At 52.5% G+C, this 12,411-nt stretch overlaps 1 protein-coding gene across 1 annotated transcript in view; it reads right to left on the bottom strand.

Moving 5' to 3' along the window:
- Window positions 1-1,013: 1,013 nt before the first annotated feature.
- Window positions 1,014-12,411, bottom strand: part of CRY2 (cryptochrome circadian regulator 2) — a 36,137-nt gene continuing 24,739 nt past the window's right edge. Inside the window, exons 11-12 of the mRNA XM_061381300.1 lie at window positions 11,702-11,843; window positions 1,014-3,114 (exon numbers count right to left, since the gene is read on the bottom strand). Coding sequence (XP_061237284.1) covers window positions 11,704-11,843 — 140 coding nt within the window. The 3' untranslated portion in view covers window positions 1,014-3,114; window positions 11,702-11,703. The remainder of the gene's footprint in view (window positions 3,115-11,701; window positions 11,844-12,411) is intronic.

Here is a 12,411-nt window from a genome sequence, read left to right as displayed (position 1 = left end):
GAGGTTAATATCTAGAGCTGAAGGCCTTTGCTACCTCTCTTCTCCCTGTTCCTGGGCCCAGAGGGGACACATAATCTTGCCTGTCTTGGTTCAGGCTCCTTTCACTAGGACCAAAAGGTAACCACTTGCTGCTATGGTGTGACTTTTCCTTCTAGGAAAGCAGTTTTGCCATAGTGGCTAATAATTTTTCCTTAGTGTGTGTGCTTCTCTACTAGGGAGCATCCTTAGGTCAGGAATGTGTATGCATGTAGGACAATTCCACCTTCCAGAATCTTCGGCTCAAGAGCACAGGTATATTAGCTCCCAAGGCCAAAGCAAAGCCGTATTAAAGAGAAGGCAGGAGAAGGCGGGAGAGGGAATGCCAGGCCCAGGTCTCGGCCATCAGGAGCTTCAAAGCAGAGCTGAGAACCAGACAAGTCCCAGGGTAAGGTTCTTCCTTTTCTCCTTTCTCACTCTGTGCAAGGCAGCTTGTGATATCGTTGGCATGGCCTGAACCCCTTCTCACAGGAACTTGGGACGTGAGTTAATAAAGCTCTCATGTCCAGCGGTCCAAAACTGGAAACCCTCACACAGTAGAGAAAGGGCCACTCTGGCTAGATGGTATCAGACCAAGTCAGCATCCAGGCTCTGGGCCTGGCTTTCCTCTGCACCAAGCAGCTGCAGCTTACATGCCAGAGTTAAGAATGGACTGAGGGCCAGGAGAGGGCCCTGCCATTGACTGATCCCCAGACTGGGGGCGTTGAAGTGAGCTGAGAGGCTGGGTCACTGCAGGAACCTCATCCCAGGGCTGGCATGCTCCACACCATTCTGGCTGACTGACCTCCAACTCTGACCAAGCTCTGGAGTCGAGACCACTAATTGCTCTAGCTGCTCAACTAGGAACCTCCCTGGTCCTCCATCTCCCACCCACTCTTCCCTGCCACCTCCAAGGTAGGTGAGAGGCTCCTGGTTCACTCAGGTTAAGCCCTACTGCCGCCCAGTACCCAGACCTCCCACAAAATTGACATTACAACTTTGCTCAGATAGGATCAGACATTTATGAAACACATGAATATTCACAAACTGTGGGAGAAACACACTTTCTAGCAATACAAAATCTCCATATAAAGTGCATGTGGCCTGCGACCGTCTCCTCCCCATGCTGGCCCTTGGGTCAGGACTTGGGGTAGTGCTCTGCAGGAGCCCCCAGGGACACCTGGGCCAGGAGAGGGGAGACACGAAGCCATCACAGAGCTTCAGGCCACTGGATACCCCCTCTCATTTCCAGTCCACTGGGAAAGGGCCAGCATGCCAGGGACAGTAGGGAAGTAGGGGGCGGTGGTCCTGCCAACATATACCTTAGGGAAGAGACCCATCATCAAAAAGGCAGGCAAAGGGAATCATCCTGCCGTCTGAGATGCTGTCAGACAAGCACTGACTCTGGCCCTAAGCCCTCCGGCCGTCCCAGTTTCTCTGCTCAGTCCTTCCAGGCTTGCTCTCCCCTCCTTTCGGCAGCAGCCCCCGATGCCCTTTCCTCCTGGCTAGGGCTAAGACAGCAGTAAAGCCCCCAACCCAACACTGCAGAAAAAGCTGTTTCCCCCGTGCAATATGCGACATTTCTCATGGGTTGACACAGATACAACAGTTGGACTCCAAAGGCAGCTCTCCGGCTGAGGAAGCCTGAGGACATCTCAGGGAGAAGCCTGTCAGTGTGCTGGACTGATGCAGGAGACAGGGGCCTGACCCAGGGTTTGGGTCCTCCTAGGACAGAGGAGAGTGGGGGGCAGGGCTGGGACAAGGTCACAGGGGAGGTAGAGAGAAGGCCCAGGGCCAGCTTAATGCGACACGTGAGGACAAAAACCCCATGAGGGGTTTGTCTCTCAGGCACACACACACCTGCACACACTCCTGTGCGTGCGCATGCTGTGGCTCAAGTCTGGGCCATGGGTGGAGGAAGACGTGCTCCAGTCGGCCACACAGTCCTCCTTTCCGTGGGGTCCTCCTCAGCACAGACCTCCAGCAGTGGGAGGGTTCATGTGGGAGCACCGGCTGCCCCTGGATTGCAAGCCCTTGGCTTCTCTGGGTCAAACGTCCCGCCTGCTGCAGAAGGGTTGGTGCGCTGGCCGGGACCTCAGCTGGGGCCCTTCCCAACTGTCCCTGGCCGTGCACCTGCCTGGGCCCTTGATGTCCAGCTACCAGGAGGGCTGATGCGGTAGCTCGGTGCTGACCAGCCCCGGGCAGACGACAATGACTTCCCTGGCTGCCATCAGCCGACCTCGGGGGCAGGACTGAGGTGCCGTGGAGTGTGGCCAGGGGAGCCAGGGGGCCCTCCACCACCAGGAACCTGGCCTCCTCCTACTGGATGCTCCGCTCTGACGGTGAAGGAGCGGTGAGAGCAGGGGTTAACTCCTAGCCTCAGGTTTTCAGCCCCGAAGAGTGAGAGGCTCCTCTCTGCTACTACCTGTCAGGCTGCACACCCGGCACTCAGGTCAGGCCCCTGGTGCTCTTCTGTATGAGGCAGAAAGGCTGCAGATCTGGCCACAGCTCAGCCCCAGCTCCCCCGGGAAGAGTTTGGGGAGTCCACTTGCAGGGAATTTTAAAAGAAGCCAGGCCAGGTGACTGTCTGGACAGCACCTGTCCCCTCCAGCCTGCCCGGCCCTCGGGGGTCATAAAGCAGGAACTCAGAAGGCCCCTCGCTGCCTCGAGAATCCCACTCTGCACACGAGCCAGAAATGCTTCCCCTGCTCCTCAGTCTGACATGGAGGGGGAAGGGGAAGGGGAGCAGGTGTCAGAATCCCACCTAAGGTCTGACCACCCTTCTAGGCAGAAGAGGCAGCAGGCCCCCAGGGACAGGTATGGGGTGACCGCCACCGCCGTGACCTCTAGTCTGGGGTCTGGAGGCTGAGGTGAAGCTGCTACCCGTCCTCCTCCGGCCCAGACAGCGTTCAGAGACACACGAGTGTACACAGATGCATGCACACACAACAGGTGGCCCTCCTTCCTCCGCACGCACACACACACGCACACACGTTCGCTCCGTCTCTGCAGGTGATCAGCAGCTCTGCAGGTTGCACTCCGCTGCCACGGTGGCGGCTTGGGCACCCAAGCTTTGCTCATGGAGCCACGGCACTGCAGCTGCAAGAGAGACAGGGGCGAAAAGGAGCGTTCAGGAGACTCTCCATTGCCTGGGACATGGCTCCTCTGGCGGCTTCTCTGGGGAACCAGGGAGCGCCCAGAGCGAAGCACACGAGCCGCAGCGCCTGGGGACAAGGTGGCTGCTGGGATGCCAGCGGGACCTGGACGCTGGCCCTCTCCGAGGTGCTGACATGGACCAGCTCTCCCTGGCGGACTCTCTGGGCCTCCTCCGCCCCAGGCCTGAGGACGGCAGAGGAGGGGTCACTACCTGAGGCCTTGGGTGACACTTATTCAGATACGACAAGGGCAGTTTCTGTATCAAGGCACAGGGTCTGCTGCCAGAGATGCAGAATCAGGAAAAAAAAAAAAATGGCTGGAAGAGAAGCCAGCCAGGACCAGTAATTCTGAAGATGAAGGCAATGACTGAGTTTGGAATCAGCGGGTGAGCGAACTTCCACATAGAGATAAAAGCAAGCTGGCACTGTGCTAGAAGACTGGGGGGCGGGGGAGAGGAGACTCAAGGATGAGTCATTTTAAAGATTTATAACATCCTGGATCTAGGGCAGAGGGAAGAGATGGCCTCATGCTGGATAACAGGACAGGGCAAGCCCATCACAATGCTGGGTTGCCTGTTTCAAGAGGTCCAGGGTGTCTGAGAGTGTAGAGACATGCGGGCCTCTGTTCAAAGACTGTACCTCTTAAATGATGATCAGGTGGATAACAAGACAGCCTACTGAGCCTACTGTGGGTCAGGCACTACACACGTGTGTTAGATTCGTATACAGATTTGTGTATGAAGCCCTGATCCCCTCGGAATGGGACTGTTTTTGCAAAGAGGGTCTTTAAAGAAGTGATTAAGTTAAAATTAGGTACTTATTGTGGGCCCTGATCCCAAATGACTGGTGTCCTTCTATGAAAAGATTAGAGCACAGACACACAGAGGTCAGAGCCTATGAAGACAAGGCAGACAGCAGCGATCTACAGGCCAAGCGGAGAGGCCTCAGGAGAGACCAACCCTGCTGCCAACTTGACCTCAGACTTCCAGCCCCCAGAGCTGTGAGCGAATGAATTTCTGTCATTAGAGTCACCTGGTCTGTGGCACCTTGTGAGAATCCAAGCGAACTAATGCAGCTTATGACCCCATTAACCCTGAAGACACAGCCTTCATTTTTACAGATGAGAAAACTGAAGCCAGAGAGGCTACATAAGCTGCCCAAGACGACAGAATTCAGGAGTGACAGAGCCAAGACGGGAAACCTAGGTCCGTCTGCTTCCGCAATCTGTATTTTTGCCACTAAGTAATCTCTACATTACAGGATCTCCCATTTAAGACTTTCAGAGGATGTAACAAGTTCAACACGGTGGCATGAAGATTAACATTCAAACAACATCAATGGAAGTTCAGATGTTAACAGAAAAGGAAAAAATGCTCTCGAGAGTTGAAGACACTGGAGTCAGGGGTTCAAAATCAGTCTTCTGACACATGCAGCCCTTTTCAGGCAAATGTTAAATCCAAAGATTTTAACTGGATGATGATAATTCCTCTGGAAGCTGGGAAAAATCAAAAACAAATTTATGAGTGGATACCTGTATGGGACAATACTGAGTACCTCTTTAAAATATTTTCAACAATTCTCTCTTTCAGTTCAGTTCAGTCGCTCAGTTGTGTCAGACTCTGCGATCCCATGAATCACAGCACGCCAGACCTCCCTGTCCATCACCAACTCCCCGAGTTCACTCAAACTCACGTCCATCGAGTCAGTGATGCCATCCAGCCATCTCATCCTCTGTCGTCCCCTTCTCCTCCTGCCCCCAATCCCTCCCAGCATCAGAGTCTTTTCCAATGAGTCAACTCTTCGCATGAGGTGGCCAAAGGACTGGAGTTTCAGCTTTAGCATCATTCCTTCCAAAGAAATCCCAGGGCTGATCTCCTTCAGAATGGACTGGTTGGATTTCCTTGCAGTCCAAGGGACTCTCAAGAGTCTTCTCCAACACCACAGTTCAAAAGCATCAATTCTTTGGCGCTCAGCTTTCTTCACAGTCCAACTCTCACATCCATACATGACCACTGGAAAAACCATAGCCTTGACTAGACGGACCTTTGTTGGCAAAGTCACATCTCTGCTTTTCAATATGCTATCTAGGTTGGTCATAACTTTCCTTCCAAGGAGTAAGCGTCTTTTAATTTCATGGCTGTAGTCACCATCTGCAGTGATTTGGAGCCCAAAAAAATAAAGTCTGCCACTGTTTCCACTGTTTCCCCATCTATTTGCCATGAAGTGATGGGACCAGATGCCATGATCTTCGTTTTCTGAATGTTGAGCTTTAAGCCAACTTTTTCACTCTCCTCTTTCACATTCATCAAGAGGCTTTTTAGTTCCTCTTCACTTTCTGCCATAAGGGTGATGTCATCTGCATATCTGAGGTTATTGATATTTCTCCTGGCAATCTTGATTCCAGTTTGTGCTTCTTCCAGCCCAGTGTTTCTCCAGATGTACTCTGCATAGAAGTTAAATAAGCAGGGTGACAATATACAGCCTTGATGTACTCCTTTTCCTATTTGGAACCAGTCTGTTGTTCCATGTCCAGTTCTAACTGTTGCTTCCTGACCTGCATACAAATTTCTCAAGAGGCAGGTCAGGTGATCTGGTATTCCCATTTCTTCCAGAATTTTCTCTTTAAGTTTGTACTGTAATGACCTAGCCATATTTTTTCACTACAAGTAAATATATTCGTTACTAAAGTGTATACATGTTTATTGAAACATGCTAATTGACTCTCTTCTGCAACTGATAACTTCAGGACTGGAAAGTAAACAGGTGCTCCCACCCACTACCTCCATTTCTGGTGTTCTCCCCACCTTCAGGGGCGAGGGACGATAAACGGTGCTTGAGGATTCCTTCAAACACGGGCTCTTACTCTGGGGTTCCTGACCCTTAAGGGGTCCAAGGACAGGCCTTAAGGGGCGGTCCACAGACGCCGTGACGTACATTTTGCTCTGTGTGGGAACAGGTGTAATTTTCCGGGGAGAGGCTCCATCCTTCATCAGACTCTTCAAAGCATGGGTAACCCAAAGAGGTGTTAAGAACCGATGCCTCAGCTTAGAAGATGAGGAGATGAGGTGCAGTCGGGCAGGTATAATACTAAAAATTCATTGAGGCCTACGCTCACCTGGACATGGTTTAGCCATGGGGCAGACCCGTGAAGGGAGGTGGCAATGACCTGGCCTCAGATGAGCCCCAGTGACCCACAACCCTCTGTGATGGCTTCAAAAGCCCACACAGAAAACCAAGGTTTGGAAGAACCAGCTCATCCTTGTCTACAAAGCTAGTCAAAGGCCTGGTCAACTACTTACTCAAGCTGCTCGATCAGCAGATAATTAGATGGTCTCTGTGTTCTTATTCTCAAGCTAGGACATAAGTCCGCAGAAAAAGGCGCTCGGGGAAATCAAACGAGGCCGTACAGGAAAACGACAGCCTCACTAAACACAGAGAAGCGCAGCGAGGGGAGAGGCGCCAGGGGAGAAAGCGACGCATAAAACACCACTAAAGACAGAGCCAATCTCACACCTATTTCACTCTCTCAACCCATCACAAGTGGCTGGAACACAGACTAGTTAATGACCTTCCCTCCGCGTGCCAATGGCAGTTAGGACGGCCCGTGTCCCAGGGCCCTCACATCCCTTCTCCCACACTGGATGCTGGCTCCCAGCCCGGGAGGGGCGTGTGGGCCACTGTGCACACCCGAGCCTCGTCAGCAGAGGAGGCCACTACCGCTCAGGGTCTGGAAGAAACGTGGCTTGGAGCTGGACCAGGCCTCAGTGGCCACCCTCCCCAGCACAGGGGCTGAGGTGCAGGGCCCGAGCCTGAGAGGGGCAGAAGGCCGGCTCCCAGCCCCGACATGAGGAGCGGGGAAGGGCAGGGTGCGGCTGGGCCTGGACGGGTTTTCAGCTGGTCCGTCGGCTCAGCCTCATTCTCCACTTTAGCTACTCGCCTGCCCTTCCTGCTGTACCACAGCAAAGGGAGGGGTGTCTGTCCGTCAGCAGCTACTGAGTAAGCGGCAGCGAAAGTGCGAGGGGATGTCAAGTCCCAATAAATTCTCGTTTCAGGAACTGAGTCAGAGAGGCGAGAAAAACCTGTGTGCAGGCTCCCAGGACGGGCTTCTGACCACCACACAGCCTCCGCTTCCCCCGGGGCAGTGTCTTACAGACTGCTCAGTGCCCCTCACACACAGGTTCAGGTAAGGACGGACATACATGCGGCAGATGTATGCCATTGTCACAAAGACAACAAAGAGATTCCAGAAGTCAGGTTCTCCTCAGTGAAAAGTGAAACTGTTAGTCGCTCAGTTGTGTCTGAGTCTTTGTGACCCAGTGGACTGTAGCCTGCCAGGCTCCTCTACCCATGGGATTCTCCAGGCAGGAACACTGGAGTGGAGAGCTGTGCCCTCCTCAGGGGAGCCCCACGGCTAACCAAGCCTGCGTGAACTTCGGGCGGAGGACGGGGAGAGGTGGTCCTTGGCCATGAACCTTCTGTGTTCAACAGGCTTCTCTCAACAGATCAGTATGTACCAGCAGAAGGGCAAATAGATCCTGTGCACTGCTAAAATAATTGGACCAATACAAAAAACCTGCACACAATTGGAAGCTGATGGAATCCTGAGCGGTCAGCAGCTTTGGGGATTATGGAGAAGCAGCTGAAATGAAAGCTATTTGAGGCTGGCTTATTTTTCAGTTTTGTGAACATCGTACAGTAACCAAATGCAGAACAGATACTGATGTGGGTTTGAGGTAAGCGTGGAACCAACTGATATCAGGATATGTTTTCCCACAAGATCAGTTTAAATCATTGTCTGGCCCAGGCCTGAGGCATCGGAAACAACAGAATAACAAACGAGAGAGGCTGGAGCTAAACTCAGCCTGAAGGGCCCGTGATGGAGCCTCCGGCTGGTGAAGTATGCTTATTCACACCAGACAGCTAGAGCACCTCAGCACGGTTGTGAATCCGGCCCTGAGTCACTCAGCTACACTGATAGAGAGGAGAAGGGGCGAAGGCAGTTAAGACTACCGACTCAGGCCTAGGGGCCACTGCTGTGTGGCCCGTCCAGCCCAGGGTGCTGGCTCTAACTGCGGTAACAATGACAGAATCAAAGACACCCTGAGAAGCACATGCAAGGCGGCGACGTGATTTCATATGTGGTGCATTTTACTCGGAGGCTTTTCACACACGGTTTCTCCTCTTTCCCCAAGGCTTGTGCTTGATGGGTGGGGCAGGTGACGAGATGCTGTCATCACTGATCACTGGTGATGATGCCCAGCCATCCTCAGGCCCCGGTGCAACCCCAGCACACAGCGAAACACAAGCGCCACTGAGACACTCTTCTCTTTCAGGGTTTCCGAAGAACACGAGTATCCGTCCTGTCCTCTGACCTCCAGGCCCCACTTCCAGTCGACTGGCACGATGAAGGGCTGACCCTTGAGAATCAGTCCTCCCCATCCCGACAGGCTGAGGGACACCCCTGGACTACACTCGAGGAGAGGTGCTGGCCTCTGCACCCTTCAGTGTCCTCTTGGAATCACCGCCACAGCCTCGCGACTGGCTCTCTCCCCACACAGCTTCCTCTAGAGCCCCAGCCCAATGCCTGGTTAATCTTCAAAAAATGCCAGTTTGATCATTCACTCTGTTTCAAAATGCGCCTCCGTTCCCAGAGACTACACACCAAGGACTCTGTCTGCTTGACATTTAAGACCCTCCATGACTGGACCCAACTGTAACCTCATGTTCTTGTAAAAAAATAGTAATAACAATATCCATAATAATAATAGCTATCATCTTATTTAGGAACTTCTAAGGCTAAGCGGGGCCTCCCAGGCGGCACCAGTGGTAAAGAACCTGCCTGCCAGTGCAGGGGACTTAAGACACGGAGGTTCGATCCCTGAGTGGGGAAGAGCCCCTGGAGGAGGAAATGGCAACCACTCTGGTATCCTTGTCTGGAGAGTTCCAAGGACACAGGAGTCTGGTGGGCTACAGTCCATAAGGTTGCAAAGAGTCAGACACGACTGAAGCGACTCAGCACGCAAGGCTAAGTACCCTGTGTATTACACAGAAAGTGTTAATTACTGACCAGCACCCACACTCTGTAGCTAACAGAACCTGGATTTTGTCTGACGACTCGTGGACATGGCTCAGACAATAGATTAGGAATGGTCTAAGTCAGTGATTCTCAGAGGCAGTCCCAGAACAGCATCATCATCAACTGCTGGGAACGTGTTAGAAATGCAAATTCTCAGGCCCCAGCCCAGGCTCGTTGGGGGTGGGGCCCAGCCATCTGCGGCTTAACAAATCCTCCAGGGACTTCTGTTGCTCACTCAGGTTGGAGATCAATGGTCTAAACAATCCGGATCCTATTTCCCAGCTTGGGGGTGGCTTCATGACTCAGTTCTGGCTCATGACGCCAATGTGAAAAGCTGCAGAAGAGGTGTCCTGGTAAAGGTTTTATTTTCTTGATGAAAAGGAAGAGAGGCACCCCCTGACGACTTGGCACAGTATAAAACTGCAAAAAACCTTCACTGGGCCCCCAACCCAAACTTTACTTTCTTTTACTCAGCTTTATTTTCCCTTCATCACCACTTAGGGCTTCTTGACACAAGGTGTTTCTGTCTGCTTACTGTCTGTCTCCTCTCACGAAGACGCACCCAAGGGCGGGCAGGACGCTGTCGGTCATGTTCACAACCATATTCAGTGCCTACAACAGTGTCTGGCAACGTGTCATCACCTGATTTATGTTTATTGAATGAATGAGTGCAGCTGTCTCTGCGATTCCTTCTCTTTTTTGCTTTGAGCAAGGAATTGATGGCTGAAGCTGTGGCAGCCACCTTAAGGCCAAGAAATAAGAGAATCTCAGAAAAATTGGCTCTGACATTGTTGAGCCATCAAACCCAAACCAGCAACACCGTGCTCTGGGCCTTTTGTTCCTTAAGAAAACTAAATCCCTCTTTCGTTTTCACCACAGTAGCCACGTTGTTCATCCTAGTAGCCCCATATGTTACTAACACATATATTTAATCATTTAATCTTTGTAACAAGAACCTAATTTTTGATGAGGAAACCAAGTCTCAGAGAGCTTAAGTAATCTGCACAAGATCATGTAATCATTAAGCTGTTGTTCTTGTCGGAAACGCCCCGCCTTGCTGCCTAGATTCAATTCGTCGTCCAGGTCCTCTAGGGTAACTTCTGTCTTGTACTCCTGGATCGCTCCAGCCCACCAACCTGTGTCTAATGCTAAGCTGGTGGAGTGTGAATCATCTGTCCAGGAATTATAGATCATTTGTCTTGTTTCTCTAAGCAGACTATTACATCCTTATGGATGGGCATCGTATCATGTTTTATATGTCTTAAGCTCCCTTTCCTCACACATTTGCTGGCAACAGTTTCAGGCTCAAGTGGATGCCATTACCTTCCTGAGCAACCATAACCCAGACGTTTAACCTCTCTGTTCTTTGATCTTCTCATCTGAAAGTCAGAGTATCAGCTTGGCAAGTTCCAGATTTGTAAGACAGAATGAACTTTGCTTAGTATCACAGACTTAAGAGAGAACTAAGAGGTAATGTCCAAGGTTGCCAGTACTCCCAGGACGAGATAACACAAATCTGTCCACCTGTGACGTCTGTGACAAAGCGCCTAGTCGGGTAAAGGGCATCAAACATCTGCCGCGTCACTGACAAGTGAGTCTAGACGCAGAGACCAGATGGCCCCGCCCGGCCTTGAAGTGCAAGAGCTTAGAAAAAAAGAATTGGCTTCACAGAGAAAATTCCCCTCCCATCTAATTTTGCAGACACGGCACATAAGGAACAGCCCAAGATGGTGACCCAAAGTGGATAGTAATTTATGTCTTCCCCAGAAAGGCATAAAAGGCCCTCTTACTCTGGGGAAGAAGAGCCAGGTTTTTGTTTTTGAAGACATTCAGGGGCTTCCAAGGAAGATGAGCGCTGACAGGAAAGTGCAGAGCTGAAGCCATGAGAAAGACCTGAATGGAGGCGTGGCTGTAAGAGGCACAGAGGACTGACGGGGAGCCTGGGTAGGTGGGTGGTGGGGCTGGGCTGAGTGAGCCTCCAAGCACCCCTAAGCCTACATTCTGAAAGTGTGTGCTGCCCTCTGCTGGCCAGTCTCAAGCGCACAGCCCGTCGGGGCAACTGGCAGAGGGGCCTGAAGCACCCCGAGCCCTGCCCTGGGATGGCTTCCCCCTCAGCTTCACACCCAGGTCTCCGCTTTCTTTTTTTTGGATCTGGCTCACTTTGACAGGTAGAAAGAGTCCTTTTTTTTCCTTTCCCATAGCTAGCAAAGAAGGAACAAAGCTTTACCTTTAAATTCTCTTTTTAGTATTAGAAGGTGTAAAAGTAAGAATGGTAGAATTTGAGCTGAAATCCTAAAGAAGTCATGCAGTCCTCACCAGGCTTTAATCCCGTTTGCCGGGTTTTAAGCTTCACCTGGCAGGGTGGTAGTTTCCCAAACTCACCCCCAGCCCTCCCCGCCTCACCCCACGAGACTCTCCCCCCTCCTCACCCCCGCCTCTCTTCCGCCTCACTCACTCTCAGACGCCCCTGCTCGGCAGTTCTGAGGGGAGCGACTCTGCCACCCTGGCCCGTTTGCTGAGCTCTCCACCAGGCGGCTCCTCTGCTGCTTCCAGTTTGCGCTTGGGAGACGCTGGGCCCCCGGGCAGCGGTCTTGGGCCTGTAGGGAAGCAGGTCAGTGTCACACGGACACATGCGTTAAGCCCACATGACCCTCAACTGCGCAGAGGTTGCTTTTTAGGGGGCAGGGAGACTGCTCCTCAGACCAGTCCCCCTCCTTCAGCAGTGACCGCCTGGAAAGATCCGAGGAGTGCATGATCAGGCCTGCAGGCACGAGTGCCAGCTCTGGGGCCCAAGTGCCAAGGGCTCCAGGCCGGAGACGGACGGGCCCGGCGGCTCTCCTTGCTCGGGGACTGAGGCCTTCCCTCTGCAACAGGCCTCCCGAAGCTGGGATGAGCATGCTCTCCCCTGTGGAGCCCACCTGGCCAGGCAAAGTAGAAAAAGCTCTGTAGTTCTCTACAGTCTGAACTTGCCAGTCTTCGTCCCAGAGCTGAAGGGCAGAGGTTAAGAAAGGGGCAAGTCTGCCTACCCTTCTCTCCTGCCACCTCCTGCCTGGACGACTCGTCGCCCCCTGTCCAGCCTCCCCGTCCTCGGGGGCTCCTGCCCACGCTGTGCTCTCCACACACACACAGCAGGCAGAGTGAGCTCTTTAAAACATAAAGCGATCA

Source organism: Bos javanicus, chromosome 15 (genome assembly GCF_032452875.1).
Source record: "Bos javanicus breed banteng chromosome 15, ARS-OSU_banteng_1.0, whole genome shotgun sequence".
In the NCBI taxonomy this organism is placed as follows: domain Eukaryota; kingdom Metazoa; phylum Chordata; class Mammalia; order Artiodactyla; family Bovidae; genus Bos; species Bos javanicus.
This window is presented reverse-complemented; position numbering and strand designations above follow the sequence as displayed.